At 39.7% G+C, this 22,625-nt stretch overlaps 1 protein-coding gene across 1 annotated transcript; it reads left to right on the forward strand.

The window, feature by feature from the left end:
- Nucleotides 1-7: 7 nt before the first annotated feature.
- On the forward strand, nucleotides 8-22,625 carry LOC121984433 (dnaJ protein homolog 2-like). The gene is made up of 6 exons (XM_042537364.1): nucleotides 8-333; nucleotides 20,653-20,818; nucleotides 21,109-21,247; nucleotides 21,327-21,603; nucleotides 21,761-21,959; nucleotides 22,082-22,625. The coding sequence occupies exons 1-6, from the start codon at nucleotides 184-186 to the stop codon at nucleotides 22,399-22,401; spliced, it is 1,251 nt and encodes a 416-aa protein (XP_042393298.1). The 5' UTR covers nucleotides 8-183; the 3' UTR covers nucleotides 22,402-22,625.

The raw sequence follows: 22,625 nt of genomic DNA on the forward strand, positions 1-22,625 counted from the left end.
CACCTCTAGTTAGACAAAGTCAGTGTTGACCGCGCCCGTCCACTACGGGGGTCGTCCTCTCCTTCTTCCTCTTCTTCTTCGATCTGGGCAGCGAGCTGGGAGGAGGAGATTGGCGTTGGAATTTTGGGATTTCCTGTTGGATCTTTAGGCCTCCGATCGAGAAAGCTAGTTTCAGCTGCGGAGATGTTCGGAAGGGCGCCACAGAAGAGCGACAACACGCGGTACTATGAAATCTTAGGGGTGCCCAAGACCGCCTCGCAGGATGATCTCAAGAAAGCCTACCGGAAGGCCGCCATCAAGAACCATCCCGACAAGGGCGGCGACCCCGAGAAGGTGCCGATATTTACTTCTTGATTAATTTATTTTCTTTTCCGCGCCTTTGCCTCTTCATATCTGCTCTACTTTTTTTTCTTTGTAAACTGGATCTGCCTTGGATAAGTTCGTTTTACCCTTGCTCGATCCGTCTCGAATTGCTTTCTTGATTCGACGGCTTGGTGATTGCTAGAATTATAACTTTCATGCGTATGCCTTACTTTTAGATGTAAGTCGTTTTTTAGATAAACAAAAAAGTTCGTTTTTTCTACATGGTTATCAACCAAAATGATCCCATTATTTTGTAGCTAGACTCTGCTTTTCATTCTAAAAATCTTGAGAACTTTTTCCATTGAATCTGCCAAAAGGAATTGTGCGCAATTTTATCGGTAAATTTAGGGTTCTCACATTTACAATATGACTGTGGAGATCTGATGGTGAAGGATGTCGACATTGAAAGATATGCGCAAAAAAAAAAGGAACGACGCCTAGAATTGGGATGTGCCTAGTGAGGTTGCACTCCTCGATGCTTATGTCGACTAGATTTTGATGCATTAATTGTAGGAGGAAGAAGGAGAAGATTGCGTAACTCGCAACATTCATTGTCGTTATGTTGGAAAAAGAATTATTGGAGAAGAAAATAAAAGAATTAGGGGAGAAAAAACTACTCTACGTGGAAGAGGAGAATAAAACAAAATAACTCAACTTGCTTCATTCATTGGAAAAAAATACATATTTATAGGCTTACTGGATAAGCACTAATCTCAGATATATTGAATCTAAACTTTATTTTTCTTTATTCTATCTCCATGAACTCTTATCCTTATCAAGATTGTCACCTCATCAAATTCTATCTCCACGAACTCTTATTTTTATCAAGATTTCCACCTCATCAAATTCTATCTCCATCCACTAACTCCATATTAATTTATTATTATTTTTATCCAAAGTCAAATTTAATTTCAACACCCCCTCTTAAACTTAATTTTGCAAATCCAAGTAAATTTTGCATCTTGATAAAGTCTTCAAATTTGAGAGGCTTGATAAAAATATCAGCAACTTGATCTTGAGACTTTATATATTCCACTTGCATCTCTTTTCTTGTAATGCACTCTCTGATATAGTGATAGTGCGTATCAATGTGCTTTCTTCTATCATGAAAGACTTTATTATCAATTCGAATCTTGGTTTTCTTATGCCCTTCAGCAAGTGGAGTAAACTCCCATGTACCTTTCTTTTCGATCACCTTGACTTCTTCATTCATCACATCTTTCCACTTTTTGCTCTTTATAGCTTCTTGGAAATCTGTAGGCTCGCAATTGACAAAGAGACAACATAGAGTAAGATTTTCTTGATTTTCGGTTACCTCATAAATGTTCTGTAAGCTTCTAAAGTGTGGTACTCTTTCACTTGAAGTTGATGCAGATGAATTCTCTTGAGTACTTGATGTTGGTGTTACTAGTGGAGTAGTAGGCTCCTCTCTTGTTTGCTCCACCCTTGGTTGCTCCACATCTTCTTCTTCAAAGTATGGGAAGAAGTTGTAATCTTTATTTTGAGATTCCCAATTTCATTCTTTTTCTTCATTAAATACAACATCTCGGCTGATGATTGCCTTCCTAGTATCTGGATTGTATAGCTTATACCCTTTTGAGTTAGTATCATAGCCAATAAAAATAAATTTCTTACTTTTATCATCTAGTTTGCTTCTTGCTTCATCGAGCACATGAATATGAGCTATACTCCAAAAAACTCTTAGATGAGAAATCCCAGCTTTCCTTCCGCTCCATGCTTCTTGTGGTGTCTTGCCCCACACACTCCTTGTTGGTGATCTGTTGGATAAGTATACTGTACAGGCAATCGCTTCTGCCCAAAGTTCCTTTGGTAGCCCCTTGCTTTTGAGAATGCTCCTTGCCATGTCAAGGATGGTTCGATTCTTTCTTTCCGCCGCTCCATTTTGTTGAGGGGATCTTGGAATCATCAAGGATCGTCATATTCCATTGGCTTCGCAAAATTCTTGAAACTCCTTTGAGATAAATTCTCCTCCTCAATCAGAACGCATAGCTTTGATCTCGAGACCGCTCTCCTTTTCTACGGTTGCTTTAAAGTTCTTGAATATGTTGAAGACCTCCGATTTTTTGCTTTAAGAAATATACTTTCTTGATGCAAGGTAGTCCTCTCACCATCTCTTTCTTTGAAAGCAATTCTAGTCCTCCAAAATTGAGATGCCCAAATCGAAGATGCCATAGCCAAGTGATGTCTTTATAACAAGCTTTGAGACAGTTGACAACATCATTTTGAATATTAAGCAAGAACATTATATTTCTTGACATAGGCATCTCAACAATCAAGCAACTAATACCATCTTTCAAGATAAGCATGTTATCTTTTAGATGAATATCATATCCTTTTTCCAAAAGTTGTTCTAAGCTCAAAATGTTGTTATTTATATTTGGCACAAAGAAAACATTTGAAATATATTCATGTTTTCCATTCTTCAAACGGATGAGAATGTTACCTTTGCCTTTCACCTCGATCTTTGATTCATCTTCGAAGGATACATTACCACCAACTGATTCATCAAGCTCTACGAATATGTTTCTTTTTCCACACATATGATTGCTTGCACCAGTGTCGAGATACCAAATTATATTTTCGCCTCTTTCATTATCTTTATATGCTAGCAGTAGGGTGTCATCTTCCTCTTTCCTTTCTTCTATAAAGTTTGCTCTTTTATATACTTTATTCTTGGGCGATTTACATTCTTTAGCATAATGACCAAATTTAGCATAAACTACTCTACGTGGAAGAGGAGAATAAAACAAAATAACTTTGCTTCATTCATTGGAAAAAAGTACATATTTATAGGCTTATTGGATAAGCACTAATCAAATACATTGAATCTAGACTTTATTTCTCTTTATTCTATCTCCATGAACTATTATCCTTATCAAGATTGTCACCTCATCAAATTCTATCTCCACAAACTCTTATTTTTATCAAGATTGTCACCTCATCAAATTCTATCTCCACAAACTCTTATTTTTATCAAGATTGTCACCTCATCAAATTCTATCTCCATTCACTAACTCCATATTACTTTATTATTATTTTTATCCAAAGTCAAATTTAATTTCAACACCCCCTCTTAAACATAATTTTGCAACGTCAAATAAATTTTGCATCTTGATAAAGTGTTCAAATTTGAGAGGCTTGGTAAAAATATCAGCAACTTGATCTTGAGACTTTATATATTCTATTTGCATCTCTTTTCTTATAATGCACTCTCTGATATAATGATAGCGCGTATCAATGTGCTTTCTTCTATCATGGAAGATTTTATTATCAATTCGAATCTTGGTTGTCTTATACCCTTCAGGAAGTGGAGTTAACTCTCATGTACTTTTCTTCTCGATCACCTTGACTTCTTCATCCATCACATCTTTCTATTTTTTGCTCTTTATAGCTTCTTGGAAATCTATAGGCTCGCAATTGGCAAAGAGGCAACATAGAGTAAGATTTTCTTGATTTTCGGTTACCTCATAAATGTTTCGTAAGCTTCTAAAGTGTGGTACTCTTTCACTTAAAGTTGATGCAGATGAATTCTCTTGATGCTGGTGTTACTAGTGGAGTAGTAAGCTCCTCTCTTTTTGCTCCACCCTTGGTTGCTCCACATCTTCTTCTTCAAAGTATGGGAAGAAGTTGTAATCTTCATTTTGAGATTCCCAATTTCATTTTTCTTCTTCATTAAATACAACATCCGGGCTGATGATTGTCTTCCCAGTATCTGGATTGTATAGCTTATACCCTTTTGAGTTAGTATCATAGCCAATAAAAATAAACTTCTTACTTTTATCATCCAGTTTGCTTCTTGCTTCATCAGACACATGAATGTGAGCTATACTCCCAAAAACTCTTAGATGAGAAATCCCACCCCGGTTTCCTTCCGCTCCATGCTTCTTGTGGTGTCTTGCCACACACACTCCTTGTTCGTTATCTGTTGGATAAGTATACTGTATATACAACCGCTTCTGCCTAAAGTTCCTTTGGTAGCCCTTTGCTTTTGAGAATGCTCCTTGCCATGTCAAGGATGGTTCGATTCTTTCTTTCGCCGCTCCATTTTGTTGAGGGGATCTTGGAATCGTCAAGGGTCGTCGTATTCTGTTGGCTTCACAAAATTCTTGAAACTCCTTTGAGATAAATTCTCCTCCTCAATCAGAATGCATAGCTTTGATCTCGAGACCGTTCTCTTTTTCTACGGTCGCTTTAAATTTCTTGAATATGCCGAAGACCTCCGATTTTTTGCTTCAAGAAATATACTTTCTTGATGCAAGGTAGTCCTCTCATCATCTCTTTCTTTGAAAGCAATTCTAGTCCTCCAAAATTGAGATGCCCAAATCGAAGATGTCATAGCCAGTGATGTCTTTATAACAAGCTTTGAGACAATTGACAACATCATTTTGAATATTAAGCAAGAACATTCTATTTCTTGACATAGACACATCAGCAATCAAGCAACTAATACCATCTTTCAAGATAAGCATGTTATCTTTTAGATGAATATCATATCCTTTTTCCAAAAGTTGTCCTAAGCTCAAAATATTGCTCTTTATATTTGGCACAGAGAAAACATTTGAAGTATATTCATGTTTTCCATTCTTCAAACGGATGAGAATGTTACCTTTGCCTTTCACCTTGATTTTTTATTCATCTTCGAAGGATACATTACCACCAACTGATACATCAAGCTCTACGAACATATTTCTTTTTCTACACATATGATTGCTTGTGTCGAGATACCAGATATATTTTCGCCTCTTTCATTATCTTTATATGGTAGTAGTAGGGTGCCATCTTCCTCTTTCCTTTCTTCCATATAGTTTGCTCTTTTATATACTTTATTCTTGGGCGATTTACATTCTTTAGCATAATGCCCAAATTTGTCACAATTGTAGCACTTAACTTGAGACTTATCGTACCTTGAGTTTGTGTACCCTCTTCCACGTCCTCTTGTTGAATGTTCTCCTTTTTCATTGTTGTTGTTGGAAACCCATCCATGCTCATTAGGATGGCCTCGGTCATATCGACGACCTCTTCCACGTTGACTTCTATTGTTACTGAAGCTTTCATCTTTCTTTGTCGGTTGAAGAGTCATCTTCAAGAGTTGTTGTATAATTTCTTCATTTATCTTCTTCTTTTCTTCATAGGCTTGTAATGAACCCAAGAGTTGCTCTATCGTCATGGCTTGTAGATCCTTGATCTCTTCGATGATGGTTGTGATGCTATCAAATTTTGAATCCAATGATCGAAGAATTTTCTCAATGATAGTTACTTCTTCTAGTTTCTCACCATTTCTCTTTAGTTGATTGGAAATGGTAGAGACTCTAGAAAAATAATCAGACACTAAATCACCTTCTTTCATACGAAGAACATCAAATTGACTTCTTAATGTCTGAAGTCATACCTTTTTTACCTTTTCTTCTCCTTGATATGAGACTTAGAGCTTTTCCCATGCTTGCTTGGCTGAAGTAGCACTTGAGATCTTCTCAAAACTATCCTCATCTAAAGCTTGATAAATGAGGAAGAGAGCCTTCTTGTTTCTCTTTCTTAAATCTCTCAGACTGTCTTTTGCAATTGGAGATAGCGTTGAGTCATCACGCGGCTCAACATTGCCTTTTTCTATAAATTCTCAAACATCATGAGCTCCAAGAAGCGCCTTCATCTTGATACTCCAGTTATCATAATTACTCGCCTTGACTACTAGAACTTGGAAGGGAACCATATCACCATTAGACATAGCTCTGATACTACTTTGTTGGAAAAAGAATTATCGGAGAAGAATTCACTCTACGTGGAAGAGGAGAATAAAACAAAATAACTCAACTTGCTTCATTCATTGGAAAAAAGTACATATTTATAAGCTTATTAGATAAGCACTAATCTCAGATATATTGAATCTAGATTTTATTTTTCTTTATTCTATCTCCACGAACTCTTATCCTTATCAAGATTGTCACTGTTGAGTTTTAATTCAATTCCTTTTGTTTAGTCCCACATTGCTAAGCTAAGAAGCTTGGAAGTCCTTATATATGGAACCCTTCCATGCTAGCTTAGCAAAGTTAAGGGGACCTACACGCATACGCGGGCCAAGCCCAAATCAGGTGGTTTCGAGGGGTTCGAGCCGGAAATCCATAAACCGGGCGTGACGCACGCGATCATCGCGTGCAGGGGGGTGCAAATCCCCAGCTCGTGGGCCTCGCGTTTGCGGGCGGCCTGGTTTGTTTTTGCCAGTCTGGTTTGGCGACCTGGTTTGTGATGCGAACCTCGACGAACAATGCCGCCGCGAGACCCAACAACAATAAGATTGGAACTCAGTTCCGGGATCGTCCAAAGGAGGTTTCGGTTTCGGAGGGATGGAATATTGACTCGTTGATTATAGAGAATCAAGAACCAATATTATGAGAACAATGGAGAATATCGACCCAATGATTATAACAACACCAAGAACCGATATTATAAAAGTGCTGAGAATTACAAGTGCTCACCCGTAATCCCTGCAGAGTTGCTGAAGAACAACAAGGAGGAAAACTCTCTCAAAATATATGTTTGCTACCCTCTTTGATATCTACTCAAGACATTATATAGAACTGAAAATGGTAGTTTCCAAGGCATGGAAAGAGAAGATAATGAATGCAAGTAATGCAAGTCTTCATGCACACTCCCTTTCCAACAAATGGTAGTTTCCAATGCATGGAAAGAGAAGATGATGAATGCAAGTCTTTATGCACACTCCCTCTAGCTATCCTCCAACTTGGGAATTCGTCCAAAATGTAGGTGACATTAAATGACACACCAATTCCAACCAGAATGGTGAGTTTTTCCACCATTCTAGTATGGTATTTGGCTAGGAACATGTTGCATCATGATATTCCATTCTTCCGCAGCTAATTGGCCCATTTTAGGGTCGACTTGTATGAAGTTGATCATTCGGCATGACATCGACTGTAACTCCATAGCCTGCCCTTCCAAGATACGAGATGTCAATGCTTGTACAGCATGTTGAACTTGCTTGACCTCTGTTTTCATTATCAGCTCGGCACGTGCAAGTCCTCTTCATACTCCTCGTGGTTCGGGACGTACATCTCGACTTGCAGTCCTGTCTCATTGGCTTGGAGCTGATCCGGAGTTGTATCATCCCCTCCTTCCTCAAAAGGATTTGTCCTCGAATCTGAAACAACAAAAGGGAAAAGATCAGAAACATTAAAGGTTGAACTCACTTGGTACTCACCTAGAAGATCCAACTTGTATGCATTATCGTTGATTTTCTCCAGTACTTGAAATGGTCTATCACCACGTGGGTTCAGCTTGGATTGCCTTCGTTTCGAAAATCGCTCCTTTCGAAAATGAACCCAGACCCAGTCTCCAGGTTGAAAAGTAATCGGCTTTCGTCCCTTGTTGGCACGGGTTGCAATCTGCTTATTCCTCCTCAGCATGTGTTGCCTTGCCTTGCCATGGATCATTTTCACCAAATCAGCCTTTGCTTGACCTTCAAGGCTAGCAATCTCATCCACAGGTAATGGAATTAAATCTAATGGAGTTAATGGATTAAAACCATAGACAATCTCAAAAGGTGAATACTTAGTAGAAGAATGCGTAACCCTATTGTATGCAAATTCAATGAATGGTATGCAATCTTCCCATGCTTTTAAATTCTTCCCAATGGCAGAACGCAACAAATTTCCCAAGGTTCGATTAACGACCTCGATTTGCCCATCAGTCTGTGGGTGACAAGTGGTAGAGAATAACAACTTTGTCCCAAGTTTTCCCCACAAGACTCGCCAAAAATGGCTGAGGAACTTCACATCTCGATCACTAACAATTGTTCGAGGGACCCCATGCAAACAGACCACCTCCCTAAAGAATAAATTTGTCACATGTGTAGTATCATCAGTTTTATGGCAAGGGATAAAGTGTGCCATCTTCGAAAATCGGTCCACAACCACAAAAATACTATCTCGGCCATTCCTAGTCCTAGGCAAAGCTAACACAAAATCCATTGACACATCAGTCCAAGGGTGGCTAGGCAAAGGCAAAGGCATATAAAGTCCATGTGGTTGCACCTTAGACTTGACTTTCTTACATGCAAGGCACCTAATGCAAATCCTTTCAACATCTCTTTTCATATGAGGCCAGAAGAAATGTTCTTTCAAAATGTCCAAGGTTTTCACAGCTCCAAAATGCCCCATTAATCCACCCCCATGTGACTCCCTAACAAGCAACTCACGCAAAGAATTTTGGGGAATGCAAAGTCTATTTTCTCAAAACAAGTAACCATCATGCATATAGAACTTATCAAATGCACCCTTTTCGCATGCTTTAAAGATATCAGCAAAGTCAGCATCATTCACATACAATTCCTTCAGGTGCTCAAATCCAAGAAACTTTGATCCTAAAGTAGAGATAAGGGTGTACCTACGTGACAAAGCATCTGCCACCACATTCTCTTTTATTTGCTTGTATTGGATCACATAAGGAAACATTTCAATGAATTCAATCCAACGAGCATGTCTACGATTCAATTTATCTTGGCCTTTCAAATGCTTCAGTGACTCATGGTCCGTGTGAATAATGAACTCCTTGGACCACAAGTAATGTTGCCATGTCTCCAAAGCTCGCACCAATGCATAGAGCTCCTTGTCATATGTTGAGTAGTTCAACGCTGCACCATTGAGCTTCTCACTGAAGTAGGCAATTGACCTCTTTTCTTGCATAAGAACAACACCTATACCAATACCAGAAACATCACATTCGATTTCAAAAACCTTAGAAAAATTTGGTAGAAGTAGTAAAGGAGCAGTACTTAGCTTTTCTTTTAATGCGTTGAAGGCTTTCTCTTGTGCCTCTCCCCACTTAAATCCAATATTCTTCTTGATGATTTCCGTTAAAGGGGCAGCGATGGTGCTGAAATTTGGCACAAACCTCCTATAGAACCGGGCTAAACCATGAAAACTCCTTACTTCAGTGATGGTGCTAGGGGTAGGCCATTCCCTGATAGCTTTCACCTTCTCCTCATCAACTTCCACGCCTTTGGAACTAACAACAAATCCAAGGAAAACAACCCTATCTACGCAAAAGTTGCATTTCTTAAGGTTAGCAAATAATTTTTCACGCCTCAAAGCTTCAAGCACACATTTCAAATTATCAATATGGTCATGCAAACTCTTGCTATAGATCAGAATGCCATCAAAATAAACAACAACAAATTTTCCAATAAATGCACGTAGCACATGGTTCATGAGACGCATAAATGTGCTAGGAGCATTCGTCAATCCAAATGGCATCACTAACCATTCATATAACCCCTGTTTTGTCTTAAAAGCTGTTTTCCACTCACCTCCTTCCTTAATTCGAATTTGATGATACCCACTCTTCAAATCAATCTTAGAAAATATAGTGGATCCATGTAATTCATCAAGCATGTCATCTAAGCGAGGAATAGGGTGACGATACTTTACCGTTATCTTGTTTACAGCTCGACAATCCACGCACATCCTCCAAGTCTCGTCTTTCTTTGGAACCAGCAGCACATGCATAGCACAGGGACTCATGCTTTCACGAACATGTCCTTTGGTCATAAGTTCTTCGACTTGCCTTTGAAGCTCTTTGGTCTCTTCTGGACTACTTCGATAAGCTGGTTGGTTTGGAATGGAAGCTCCCGGAATGAGATCAATTTGATGCTCGATTCCTCTTTTGGGTGGTAACCCAGGTGGCGTATCCTCGGAAAAGATATCCTTAAAATCCTGCAAAAGAGACATCACAACACTAGGCAAAGAAACATTATGGTCAGCTAAAGAAAGATAGGCCTCCTTGTATAGAAACAAGATCATCGGTCTATCGGAGTTCAAAGCACTTTTGATCTCTCTTTCTTTTGCATAGAAGCTCATTTTTCTTTCTTCTTTCTTTTTCAAGGCCGAACTCTCAATCTTTTCTTTTTTTCCACTCTCTTTTTTCATTCTTAGTCCACCATCTTTTTTTTCATTTTCAGTTTCATTTTCTTTTTCTATCTCAGCCACACCTTTTCCTCTTGCTGCAACGGACTTTTTTATCTGGAGTTGTTCCTCAAATACTTGACGAGGTGTCAAAGGTGCAAGTGTAATGTTCCTACCATCCTTGCTGAAGCTGTAGCGGTTCTTATACCCATCATGTGTGGTCCGTCTGTCAAATTGTCACGGTCTTCCAAGAAGCAAATGGCTAGCTTGCATGGGTACAACATCACACAGAACCTCATCCGTGTACCTTCCAATCGTAAATGAAATAAGGACCTGCTTGGTTACCTTCATTTCTCCACTGTCATTGAGCCATTGGAGTTTATATGGCTTTGGATGCTTCAAGGTAGGTAGACCAAGCTTGCCCATCATTAACTTGCTTGCCACATTAACACAGCTGCTACCATCAATAATCAAACCGCATACCCGATCTTTCACATGGCAGCGGGTGTAGAAGATGTTCTCCCTTTGCAGCCCGTCATCATCTTCTTTGGCTTGCATATGGAGAGCTCTTAGCACAACAAGAGCTTGAACATCAACAGCAAATTCAACATCACTAGTATCTTCAACTGATGGAGTGGACTCATTTCCTTCATCTTCCTCTTCAGTTTCGATCTCCCCATTATCCAATATGATCATTGATCGTTTGTTTGGGTATTGAGAAGCAATATGACCTGATCCTAAACAACGAAAACATTTGATGTCACGATTTCTTTGAGGTTGGGAAGATGAGTTACCCCTATCTTTGTTGCTAGGTTGTGTCTTGGCCACATTCGTCTCTCCCTTTGATTTTGAAACTGCTTTCTCAGTTGGTTTTGATGATCCCCACTTCTGCTTCCAAGGGGATGAACTCGCAGCCTCATACTTGGAAGATGATCGCACTCCTTTCTTGAGTTGTCTTTCAACTTTCATTGCCATGTCTACCACATCGTCAAGCTCCACGTAGTGATGCAGCTCAACAATATTGGCAATCTCACGGTTCAGGCCACAAATGAACCGAGCCATGGTCGCCTCTCGGTCCTCCTCAATGTTGGCCCGAATCAAGGCTATCTCCATCTCCTTGTGGTAGTCTTCCACAGTCATGGACCGCTGCTTTAGACTTTGCAATTTCAAATGTAAATCCCGATAATAGTGAGATGGAACAAACCTTCTTCTCATAACGGCTTTCATATCCTCCCAATTGTCGATGGGAAGCTCACGGTTTCGACGTCTACTCAGGGTCAGTTGATCCCACCATATAATGGCATAGTCGGTAAAAGCCACCGCAAGCTTCACTTTTTTCTCCTCCGAGTAATTGTGACAATCGAATACTAGCTCAACTTTCCTCTCCCATTCAATATAAACATCAGGGTCATTTTTACCTTGAAATGGAGGAATGGACAACTTGATGGTGCCCATGTTACGATCTACGACTTCCCTTTCTCGGTGTTGCCTTTGAACATGCCTTGGCCTTTCGAGTCTGATAGCCCTAGCCCTCCTCCAAGTAGCATTGGAGACCACTTCATTGCTCGCCCCATCATCATAGTCATCATCCGGGACATTTGGAGCAAAATGTGGTCGCTGGTCGGGTCTCCGATGCCTAGGTAATGACTCTTGCTGAAGTTGTTCGAGCCGATCCTCATGCCTATCCAACCGATCTCGAATCTCATTGAACACGACATTCATGCGCTCAAATTGTTGCTGCATAGCCCGCATGATTGTAGTCTGATCAGCCCCTCCTCCATCACTTGGATCAACCCGGCCACCGTGCTCTCGAGACATAGTGAGCTGCAACTGAAATATTATGAACAAAGGAGGATCCTCACTCACTCCCTCACGTATTTGCACTCAGTTGGATGTCACAAAAACACTCGTGTTTCGCTCAGAAAATTGAGTTCTCTCTGCTCACTTGTTTTCCTCCAAAAAGTTCTAGAGAAACTAAGCAAGTCAAAACAAGCAAACACTTATTCAACCCAACAAACTCAGAATACCGATTCTAGGCTCAGTTGGATCGAGGTTACGATATCAATCAAGGAACGATGGAAAGAAGATATGAAGCAAACAGAAATGATGGTATGATAGAGAAAATCAAATCAAAGCAGCACAATGGAGATGGTAAACGGAGTTGAAAAGAAACGTGCAAATGGAAACAGAATCACGTCACGAGATGCAATCAAAACAAATCAAACGATCTTTGTTCTTCCTTTTCTTTTCTGCTCTTTTCTTTCTTTTTTTTTGTCTTTCTTTTCTATTTTTTTTTTTTGCAACAATACTAGAAAGTAGATGAAGATAACAAGATTGTGATGATAAAAACAAAATAAACACTAGGAAAGTTAGATAAACCTGATTTGGAACTTGGCTCTGATACCAAAGAAGATGCGAACCTCAACGAACAATGCCGCGAGACCCAGCAACAATAAGATTGGAACTCAGTTCCGGGATCGTCCAAAGGAGGTTTTGGAGGGATGGAATATTGACTCGTTGATTATAGAGAATCAAGAACCAATATTATGAGAACAATGGAGAATATCGACCCAATGATTATCACAACACCAAGAACCGATATTATAAAAGTGCTGAGAATTACAAGTGCTTACCCGTAATCCCTGCAGAGTTGCTGAAGAACAACAACAAGGAGGAAAACTCTCTCAAAATATAATGTTTGCTACCCTCTTTGATATCTACTCAAGACATTATATAGAACTGAAAATGGTAGTTTCCAAGGCATGGAAAGAGAAGATAATGAATGCAAGTCTTCATGCACACTCCCTTTCTAACAAATGGTAGTTTCCAATGCATGAAAAGAGAAGATGATGAATGCAAGTCTTTATGCACACTCCCTCTAGTTGTCCTCCAACTTGGGAATTCGTCCAAAATGTAGGTGGCATTAAATGACACACCAATTCCAACCAGAATGGTGAGTTTTTCCACCATTCTAGTATGGTATTTGGCTAGGAACATGTTGCATCATGATATTCCATTCTTTCGCAGCTAATTGGCCCATTTTAGGGTCGACTTGTATGAAGTTGATCGTTCGGCATGACATCGACTGTAACTCCATAGCCTGCCCTTCCAAGATACGAGATGTCAATGCTTGTACAGCATGTTGAACTTGCTTGATCTCTGTTTTCATTATCAGCTCAGCTGGCACGTGCAAGTCCTCTTCATGCTCCTCGTGGTTCGGGACGTACATCTCGACTTGCAGTCCTGCCTCATTGGCTTGGAGCTGATCCGGAGTTGTATCATTGTGGTTCGGTTTTGTTCGCGTGAGGAATCGAAGCAGCGCGACGGCACCTGTTCGGTTCTGTCCGCATGAGGAAGCGAAGCAGCACACCCGCGCGTGAGGAAGCAGAAGCGACGCACGCTTTGCTTCTTGCACTGCTTCAAGTGTATAAATACACTTCCTCTATTCCTTGTTCAATACACAAAAGCATTCTGCTCTCTTCTTCCCTCTCTAGTGCATGCTTCTTCTTCTTTTCCCTTTGTTCTGAGGCTTGGTTCTGCGCGATCTGAGGTTGAGTCCGAGTGCGTCGTTCGTCTTGGAGTGCACCTACGAACGACGCAAGTGGTTGTTGGATCTTGGGAGAATTTTGCCGGAGAGCCTCTGCACCGTGGGCGGCAATAAATTCTCTAAAGACAGTCGACACGCTGGCACTTCAACCGGAGATACCAATTTCTCAACCTTAATCTTTCATTTATCTGATTATTGCATGCTTGCTACTGTTTTGGTGCAATTATATTACTGAGTTACTGCTGTAGTTCAAACAACAATTTTAGATAATTTATTGTAAGCATCAGTAAACATGATGAATGATAGGATAACGGGGTCTGATGAGGCTAGTGCCAGACCCGAGAAATTCTTCGAGCAAAACTTCAGACGTTGGCAACAACGGATGAAATTTTGGCTTACTACGCTAGGGCTATTCTCCGTTATAGAAACATATTCTCTTTCACCTAATGAAGAGGAACCTGCCTATAGTGCTGCCTTACAGAGGTTTAAGCAAAGGGATTATCTCTGCCATGGGAGGATCCTGTCTGCCCTCTTAGACGCACTATTTGATGTGTACTGTTCAACGGCTTCGGCTAAAGAACTATGGAAATCTTTGGATAAAAAATACAATTCCGAAGATTCTGGTTTAGAAAAGTACACTGTGACAAAATTCCTAAACTTCAAAATGGTTGAAGGCAAATCTGTGGTTGAGCAGACACATGAATTCCAAGTTCAAATTCATGGTCTTGCTGAAGGAGATATGCCATTACCCGAAAAATTTCAGGTCTTATCTATCATCGAAAAATTGTCTCCGAGTTGGGAAGATTTTGTCATGACTCTTAAACATAGAAGAGGTAAAATCTCTCTAGAAGATTTGATGATTGCCTTAAATATCGAAGAAGAACATCGGAAGCAATATAAGATGATGATAAAAGAATGTCCATGGATTTTATTCCAAAGACAAACGTAGTAGTCTCATCCGACAAGAAAAAATTCAAAAATCAGAAAATGAAGAACAAGATGAAACCTAAACCAAAGATTTAAAAGAAAAATGGGACCAAGCCGTGCTGGGCATGTGGACAAGTTGGACATTATGCCAAATTCTGTCCCAAGAAGAAGAACCAGAGCAATATGTCCAACACCAAGGCACAAGCAAATGTTGTGACTGCTAGTGACGACACCAGCGATAGGTTTGTTACCTTCAAACCCGAACTAAATTTGATCTATCAACCCAATGAATGGTTAGTTGATATAGGTGCTAATGTGCACTGTTGTGCTGATCGCTCTGCCTTCCTTACTTATCAGGTAATTGAAGGCACTTCCGTGGTCATGGGGAACCATTCTGTAGCCAGGGTGTTTGGGATAGGACAAGTTGACCTGAGGTTCACCTCTGGAAAAGTTCTATCACTGCATGAGGTGCATCATGTTCCAGCGGTCCGTCGGAATCTGATTAGCGGGTCAAAGTTAGTCCGTGCTGGTTATGAGTTGAACTTTAAATGTAATAAAATTGTAATATTACATTTAGGAACCTTTATTGGAAAAGGTTATCTTAATGAAGGTTTATTTAAACTTAATGTAGAAAATGCTACCTTAAATAAAACTACTGATATTGGTTGTTCATATAACATTGAGTCTTATGATATATGGCATGACAGATTAGGACATGTCAATTTTAATACCGTGAAAAGGATGATGAACCTAGACATGATTCGTAAGCATGCTATAAATGATAAGAAAAAATGTGAAGTTTGTGTGCAATATAAACAAACCCAAAAACCCTTCAAATCAGTTGAGAGAAATTTTGATATTTTAGAATTGATCCATACTGATTGTTGTGAGTTTAACGGTGTAATAACGAGAGATCATAAAAGGTATTTCATCACCTTTATTGATGATCACTCTCGTTATTGTTATGTTTATTTGCTGAAAACCAAGGATGAAGCTTTAGATAAATTTATGATTTTTAAATCTGAAGCTGAGAATCAAACAAATAAATCTGTTAAGAGGTTAAGGTCTGATAGGGGTGGAGAGTTTACCTCGAACCTGTTTCAAAAATTTTGTTAAGATACAGGTATAATTCACGAGGTAACTGCTCCATAAAGTTCTCAATCCAACGGTATAGCAGAATGGAAAAATCGAACCCTTGAAGATATGATTAATTCCATGTTAGGCAGTTCTGGGTTACCCAACTTCATGTGGGGGGAAGCTCTATACACTGCATGTCATGTGTTAAATAGAGTCCCCATGAGGTCTAGGGATAAAAACCCATATGAGCTTTGGAAAGGCCGGAGGACAAGTTTGAAATACCTTAAAGTGTGGGGGTGTCTTGCAAAGGTACTAGTACCTGAACACAGAAGAAAAAAACTTGGTCCAAAGACCGTAAATGATATCTTCTTGGGTTATGCTCAAAATAGTATTGCATATAGGTTTCTGATTATTAAATCTGAAATTTTTGGAATAGATGCAAATACTATTGTAGAACTTCGTGATGTTACATTTTTTGAGGACATATTTCCTATGAAGACGAGAACACCTCAGTCTATATCTAGTATTCCTACTAGAGATATGTCTGCTTCCGTAGAGGCCCCATTATCCGTAGAAGGTACACCTTCCTCAAGTCACTCTAGACTAGATGAATCTAGTGAGCATACAGAACTAAGAAGGAGCAAGAGGCAACGTGTGTCTACGGATTTAGGCCAGGATTTTATCACCTATAATATAGAAGGTGACCCTGTGACATATAGAGATGCTATGACTTCTCCTGAAGCTAAACACTGGAAAGAGGCCATTAAAAGTGAAATGGACTCTTTTATCTCTAATGCCACTTGGGAGTTGGTAGATTTACCTCCTGGGTGTAACACTATAGGATGTAAATGGGTGTTTAAGAGAAAACTAAAACATGATGGGTCAGTAGATAAATTCAAAGCCCGCCTAGTTGCTAAGGGATTCAAACAGAAAGAAGAGATTGACTATTTTGACACTTATTCTCCTATTACCAGAATTACTACAATCCGAGTATTAATAGCATTGGCATCCATATATCATCTTGAGGTCCATTAAATGGATGTCAAAACGGCATTCCTTAATGGAGATTTTGAAGAAGAGATATATATGGACCAGCCTGAAGGACATGTAGTTTCTGGAAATGAGAATAAAGTCTGTAGGTTAGTCAAATCCCTTTATGGCTTGAAGCAAGCCCCAAAGCAGTGGCACGAAAAATTTGATAGACCTATGCTATTGTTTGGCTTTGAAATGAATGACTCTGATAAATGTGTGTATACTAAAATGAAAGGTGATAATTGTATTATCTTATTTTTATATGTAGATGATATTCTACTTTTTGGTTCTAACCTTTCTATTATTAATGAGACTAAGGCTCTCTTAAGTGGTAAGTTTGATATGAATGATATGGGTTGTGCTGATATGATTTTAGGGATGAAGTTGACTCGATCAACTGATGGAATAGCAATTTCTCAGTCACTCTATGTTGAGAGAGTATTAGAGAAATATGGCTATAGCCAAGTTAAATCTGTCGTCACACCTTATGATCCTTCAAAAACTCTCCACAAGAATAAGAGTGGTGTGGCAGTGTCTCAATTAAGATACTCACAAATAATACGTAGTCTAATGTATTTAACAAATTGTTCTAGACCTGATATTTCTTTTGCTATATCGAAATTGAGCAGGTTTACCAGTTATCCGGACAGAACGCATTGGGATGCATTAGACAGAGTACTCAGATACCTAAAAGGTACTATATCCTTGGGCTTGTGGTATGGGAGATTCCCTGCAGTCCTGGAGGGATATAGTGATGCTAGTTGGATAACTGACACTGCTGAGTGTAAAGGCGTTACTGGTTATGTCTTTACACTTGGAGGCGGTGCAGTTGCTTGGAGGTCTGTTAAATAGACGATTATAACACGTTCTACATCTGAGGCAGAATTGTGTGTTTTGGATACTACAGTAACTGAAGCTAATTGGCTTAAGGGTCTTCTTTCTAAAATTCCCTTGATGATAAAGCCAATACCTTCTATTTCAGTACACTGTGATAATCAAACAACAATAGCTCAGATTAGAAGCTCCAAGTATAACCATAAATAGAAGAGACATGTACGAATAAGATTAAAGTCTATTCGTGAGTTAGTGTCTCTTGGAGTGGTGTCATTGGACTTTGTAAGTTCAAAGGACAATATTGCTGATCCACTCACTAAAAGACTTGATTCTGAGAAAATCAAGAGATCCAGTAAGGGAATGAGACTGAGGTCTGCCCTGGTTTCATCTATAGCGGCAACCCAACCTATCTGATTGGAGATCCCAAGAAGTAGGTTCAATGTGGTATAAACAAGCTATAAGGGTGAATCGTAAGCATCAAATTGATTGAGATGTAATCTCATAGTCTCTTCCCTAGATAAATGCTTGATTGCTAGTAAAGATGAGCTTAGAAGCTCTTAATGAGTTCAAGGTCTTAATGACAGGATGATCGCAGTACATCCTTGGAGAACTCACCTATATAAGTGTAACTGTGGGGCTGCAGTGTGGGGGGTCTAGGCAACTCTCCTTAGCACTTATGAAACAAGATTCGGTGGCATGGCCGTAATGCACCAACCCAGAAGGATTCAACCGTCGTCCGTGATGAGTTGTTACCAATTGATTTTCACATATAAAAGGTTGAAGATCAAGACTGAGTTCTCTTCAAACCTATGTGAATAAGATTGGTGTACTTAGATGAAAATTCAAACCGGAAGGTATTTTCACTAAAAACTCATTGCAACCATGCCTCAAAACATATCTTTGTTTTTGACCAAAATAATTTGAATTAGTGGGGGATTGTTGAGTTTTAATTCAATTTCTTTTGTTTAGTCCCACATTGCTAAGCTAAGAAGCTTGAGAGTCCTTATATATGGAACCCTTCCATACTAGCTTAGCAAAGTTAAGGAGACCTACACGCATGTGCGGGCCAAGCCCAAATCAGGTGCTTTCGGGGGGTTCGAGCCGGAAATCCATAAACCGGGCGCGACGCACGCGATCATCGTGTGTAGGGGGGGTGCAAATCCCCAGCTCGTGGGCCTCGCGTTTGCAGGCGACCTGGTTTGTTTTTGCCAGTCTGGTTTGGCGACCTAGTTTATTTTTGTTGGTCCGGTTTGGTTCTGTCCCTCACCTTGTGGTTCGGTTTTGTTCGCGTGAGGAATCGAAGCAGCGCGACGACACGTGTTTGGTTCTGTCCGCATGAGGAAGCGAAGCAGCGCACCCGCGCGTGAGGAAGCAGAAGCGACGCACGCTTTGCTTCTTGCACTGCTTCAAGTGTATAAATACACTTCCTCTATTCCTTGTTCAATACACAAAAGCATTCTACTCTCTTCTTCCCTCTCTAGTGCGTGCTTCTTCTTCTTTTCCCTTTGTTCTGAGGCTTGGTTCTGCGCGATCTGAGGTTGAGTCCGAGTGCGCCGTTCGTCTCGGAGTGCACCTACGAACGACGCGAGTGGTTGTCGGATCTTGGGAGAATTTTGCCGGAGAGCCTCTGCACCGTGGGCGGCAATAAATTCTCTAAAGACAGTCGGCACGCCGGCGCTTCAACCGGAGATACCAATTTCTCAACCTTAATCTTTCATTTATCTGATTATTGCATGCTTGCTACTGTTTTGGTGCAATTATATTACTGAGTTACTGCTGTAATTCAAACAACAGTCACCTCATCAAATTCTATCTCGAGGAACTCTTATTCTTATTAAGAGTGTCACCTCATCAAATTCTATCTCCATCCACTAACTTCATATTAATTTATTATTATTTTTATCCAAAATCAAATTTAATTTCAACACGTTATTCTTATAGATGCTGGACAGAACAACGTGTTCAACTGATTTGATCAAACTTCCCACTGCATAATTTACTTGTTTATATGTTAGAACCAGTTAATTTCCTGACTTGTTAACCCACATGTTTAAAACTAGTATCTCAAATCTTTTGTGTGTGAACCAGTTAATTTCCTGACTTCTCTTCAAGTTTCTTCGTTTGCACAGCGAGCCTATCTTCTTGTCCATCAGCTTCACTTTCCTATATTTCCTCTTTTATTCACAAAATTCTCCTCTTTTAATGCACTTTCCTATGTGCATATTTCTTAACAGATTTCTTTTAATATGTGCAAAATTCTTCAAATCATTCTTTTAATTATCAATCTACCTTATTTTAATATTATTTTAATGCAAACTACTATGTCCTCTCATCACATATACGCCGTGAAGTTAGCCGACTGCCTATACCTATGCCTGAAATTTTCATTGTCTAGAACACTTGATGGTATAGAGTGATTTCCTTAAATATGTTTGACATTTGGAAAAATCTGTGACAGTTTATTGGCCGACTGAGCATTGGATTTTGATGTATCTTAGCATCTAAGATTGGGTCCGAATCAAATATTCCTGGTCTGCAATTCCCAAACCGCATCATCATTTTTCAGAGAGGTCTGTGGATCAATTATAATTTCTTGAATTAGATGATGTGTTTCTGTCAGATAACTTCGTCATCCTCTTTGGAAGTTGACACTTGGAATCGGAGGCTAATAACCTGTTTGTCTTGTAGCTAGCAAAAGTGGCCGCTGTTGTTCGGTAATGGCTCTTTGGTTTAGGTTTTTCTTTTGCCCGAAAGGAAATCCAGTCGGTTGGTTTTTGGACACAGAAAGTTCCAAAATAATTCTTCCAAGTTTCTTTTCAACATTGGTGCACTGGGACGAATGCTTATGCCTAGTTTTTTGATTCAGGATTTGTCTTGCCTGTCTTGTGTCTATTTCTTGGAAATAAAATAATGATGGATTATTTATTTCTCTTTCAGTTCAAGGAGCTGGCCCAGGCTTACGAAGTGTTGAGTGATCCTGAGAAACGAGAAATCTATGATCAATATGGTGAAGATGCCTTAAAGGAGGGAATGGGTGGTGGAGGTGGTGCACATGATCCATTTGATATATTCCAGTCCTTCTTTGGCGGAAGCCCCTTTGGAGGTAAGTGATAAGCATTTCCTGGAGTTTTCTTTAGTCGCAAGGGACATTGGCCAGGTGAATTATTCTCTTGTAGTTTAAAATTTTGAAATACCAATTAGTCTTCTTTTCTTCCATGCTGCTGAGTAAATTTTTATTTTTTTAATGCTTCCTTTTTGTTATCAAGTTCAACAAGTCTGTATGATGATCATTATCTTGCTAACATATTTGTCTTATAGAATGACAAAACTGGTAGGGAATTCTTGTTGATCTTGGATAATGTGTTATCTTATTACCCATCTTTTTTGGAACAGGAGGAAGCAGCAGGGGACAAAGGCAGAGGAGAGGGGAGGATGTGATCCATTCTGTCAAGGTTTCTTTGGAAGACCTTTATAATGGAACTTCTAAGAAGTTATCACTCTCTCGTAGTGTCATCTGCCAAAAGTGCAAAGGGTGGGCTGTCTACTACTGCCATATTATGGATTCTTGGACAATTGATTATTGCTCATTGATTATTTATGCACTTGTACAGCAAGGGTTCAAAATCAGGCGCTTCCATGACTTGCGCTAGCTGTCAAGGATCAGGTATGAAGGTCAGTATTCGCCAATTGGGGCCTGGCATGATTCAACAGATGCAGCACCCATGCAATGAATGTAAGGGAACTGGTGAAATGATTAATGAGAAGGACCGTTGCCCAGACTGCAAAGGGGAGAAAGTCGTCTCAGAGAAGAAAGTGCTGGAGGTTGTAGTCGAGAAGGGTATGCAACACGGGCAGAAAATTACATTACGCGGGGAGGCCGATGAAGCGGTACGTGTTTTTTTATATATATATATATAAACAAACTTCATCTTCATTTTTCTCCCAACATAATCTTTTGAACTAGATATCCTCTCTTATACAGGAATTTTTTTCTCAATTAAAAAAATATTTTCTTTCTTTGATTGAAATTGGTTATTGTATGCAGCCTGACACTATTACTGGAGACATTGTGTTTGTCATTCAACAAAAGGAGCACCCCAAGTTGAAGAGAAAGGGCGATGATCTTTTTTATGAGCATACATTGTCCCTCACCGAGGCTCTCTGTGGCTTTCAGTTTGTTTTCAATCACCTTGATAGTAGGCAGCTACTTATTAAATCAAACCCAGGGGAAGTTGTCAAGCCCGGTGAGCTTCACTTGCCCATCATGTGCATATTCTAATCATTCTTCATGTTCATATAGTTTTTCCTTTTTTTCTTTTTTCCTTTTTTTGTTGGCCTGTGTTTTGAATCAAAATTGCTGACGCAGATCAATACAAGGCAATAAATGATGAGGGCATGCCAATGTACCAGAGGCCCTTCATGAAGGGTAAACTCTACGTACACTTTACCGTTGACTTCCCTGATTCTTTGGCAGCAGAACAGTGCAAAGCTCTTGAGGCAGTGCTCCCCCCAAAGCCTTTGTCTCAGATGACGGACATGGAACTCGATGAATGTGAGGAGACAACATTGCACGATGTTAACATTGAGGAGGAGATGAGGAGGAAGCAAGCTCAAGCACAGGAGGCTTACGAGGAGGATGGCGATTTCCATGGAGGTGCCCAAAGAGTGCAGTGTGCCCAGCAGTAAGCTGTTATTGTGCTCTGGCTCTCACCACTTGATTTATATACATACCAATTTACTGGTAGACTTTATTCTTAAATCTAGCGCATGCTACTACTGCGCAGTATCATAATCATCTTCATGCAGCTCTAAAGCAAATTGATAGACCAAGTAACTGACTTCCATTTATATGTTATGGATCCTCCTGTTGTTTGCAAATTTTGTTGAGCAATTCATGTGTTATAACTAAA

The sequence above is a fragment of the Zingiber officinale genome, chromosome 1B (assembly GCF_018446385.1).
Source record: "Zingiber officinale cultivar Zhangliang chromosome 1B, Zo_v1.1, whole genome shotgun sequence".
Taxonomy (NCBI): Eukaryota; Viridiplantae; Streptophyta; class Magnoliopsida; order Zingiberales; family Zingiberaceae; genus Zingiber; species Zingiber officinale.

Bases quoted from the DNA above. Each gene is read 5' to 3' on its own strand.
- LOC121984433 (XM_042537364.1), top strand. From the start codon at position 184: ATGTTCGGAAGGGCGCCACAGAAGAGCGACAACACGCGGTACTATGAA. The intron at 334-20,652 runs GTGCCGATATTT...TTTCTCTTTCAG, and splicing joins AGGGCGGCGACCCCGAGAAG to TTCAAGGAGCTGGCCCAGGC. The intron at 20,819-21,108 runs GTAAGTGATAAG...TTTTTGGAACAG, and splicing joins TGGCGGAAGCCCCTTTGGAG to GAGGAAGCAGCAGGGGACAA.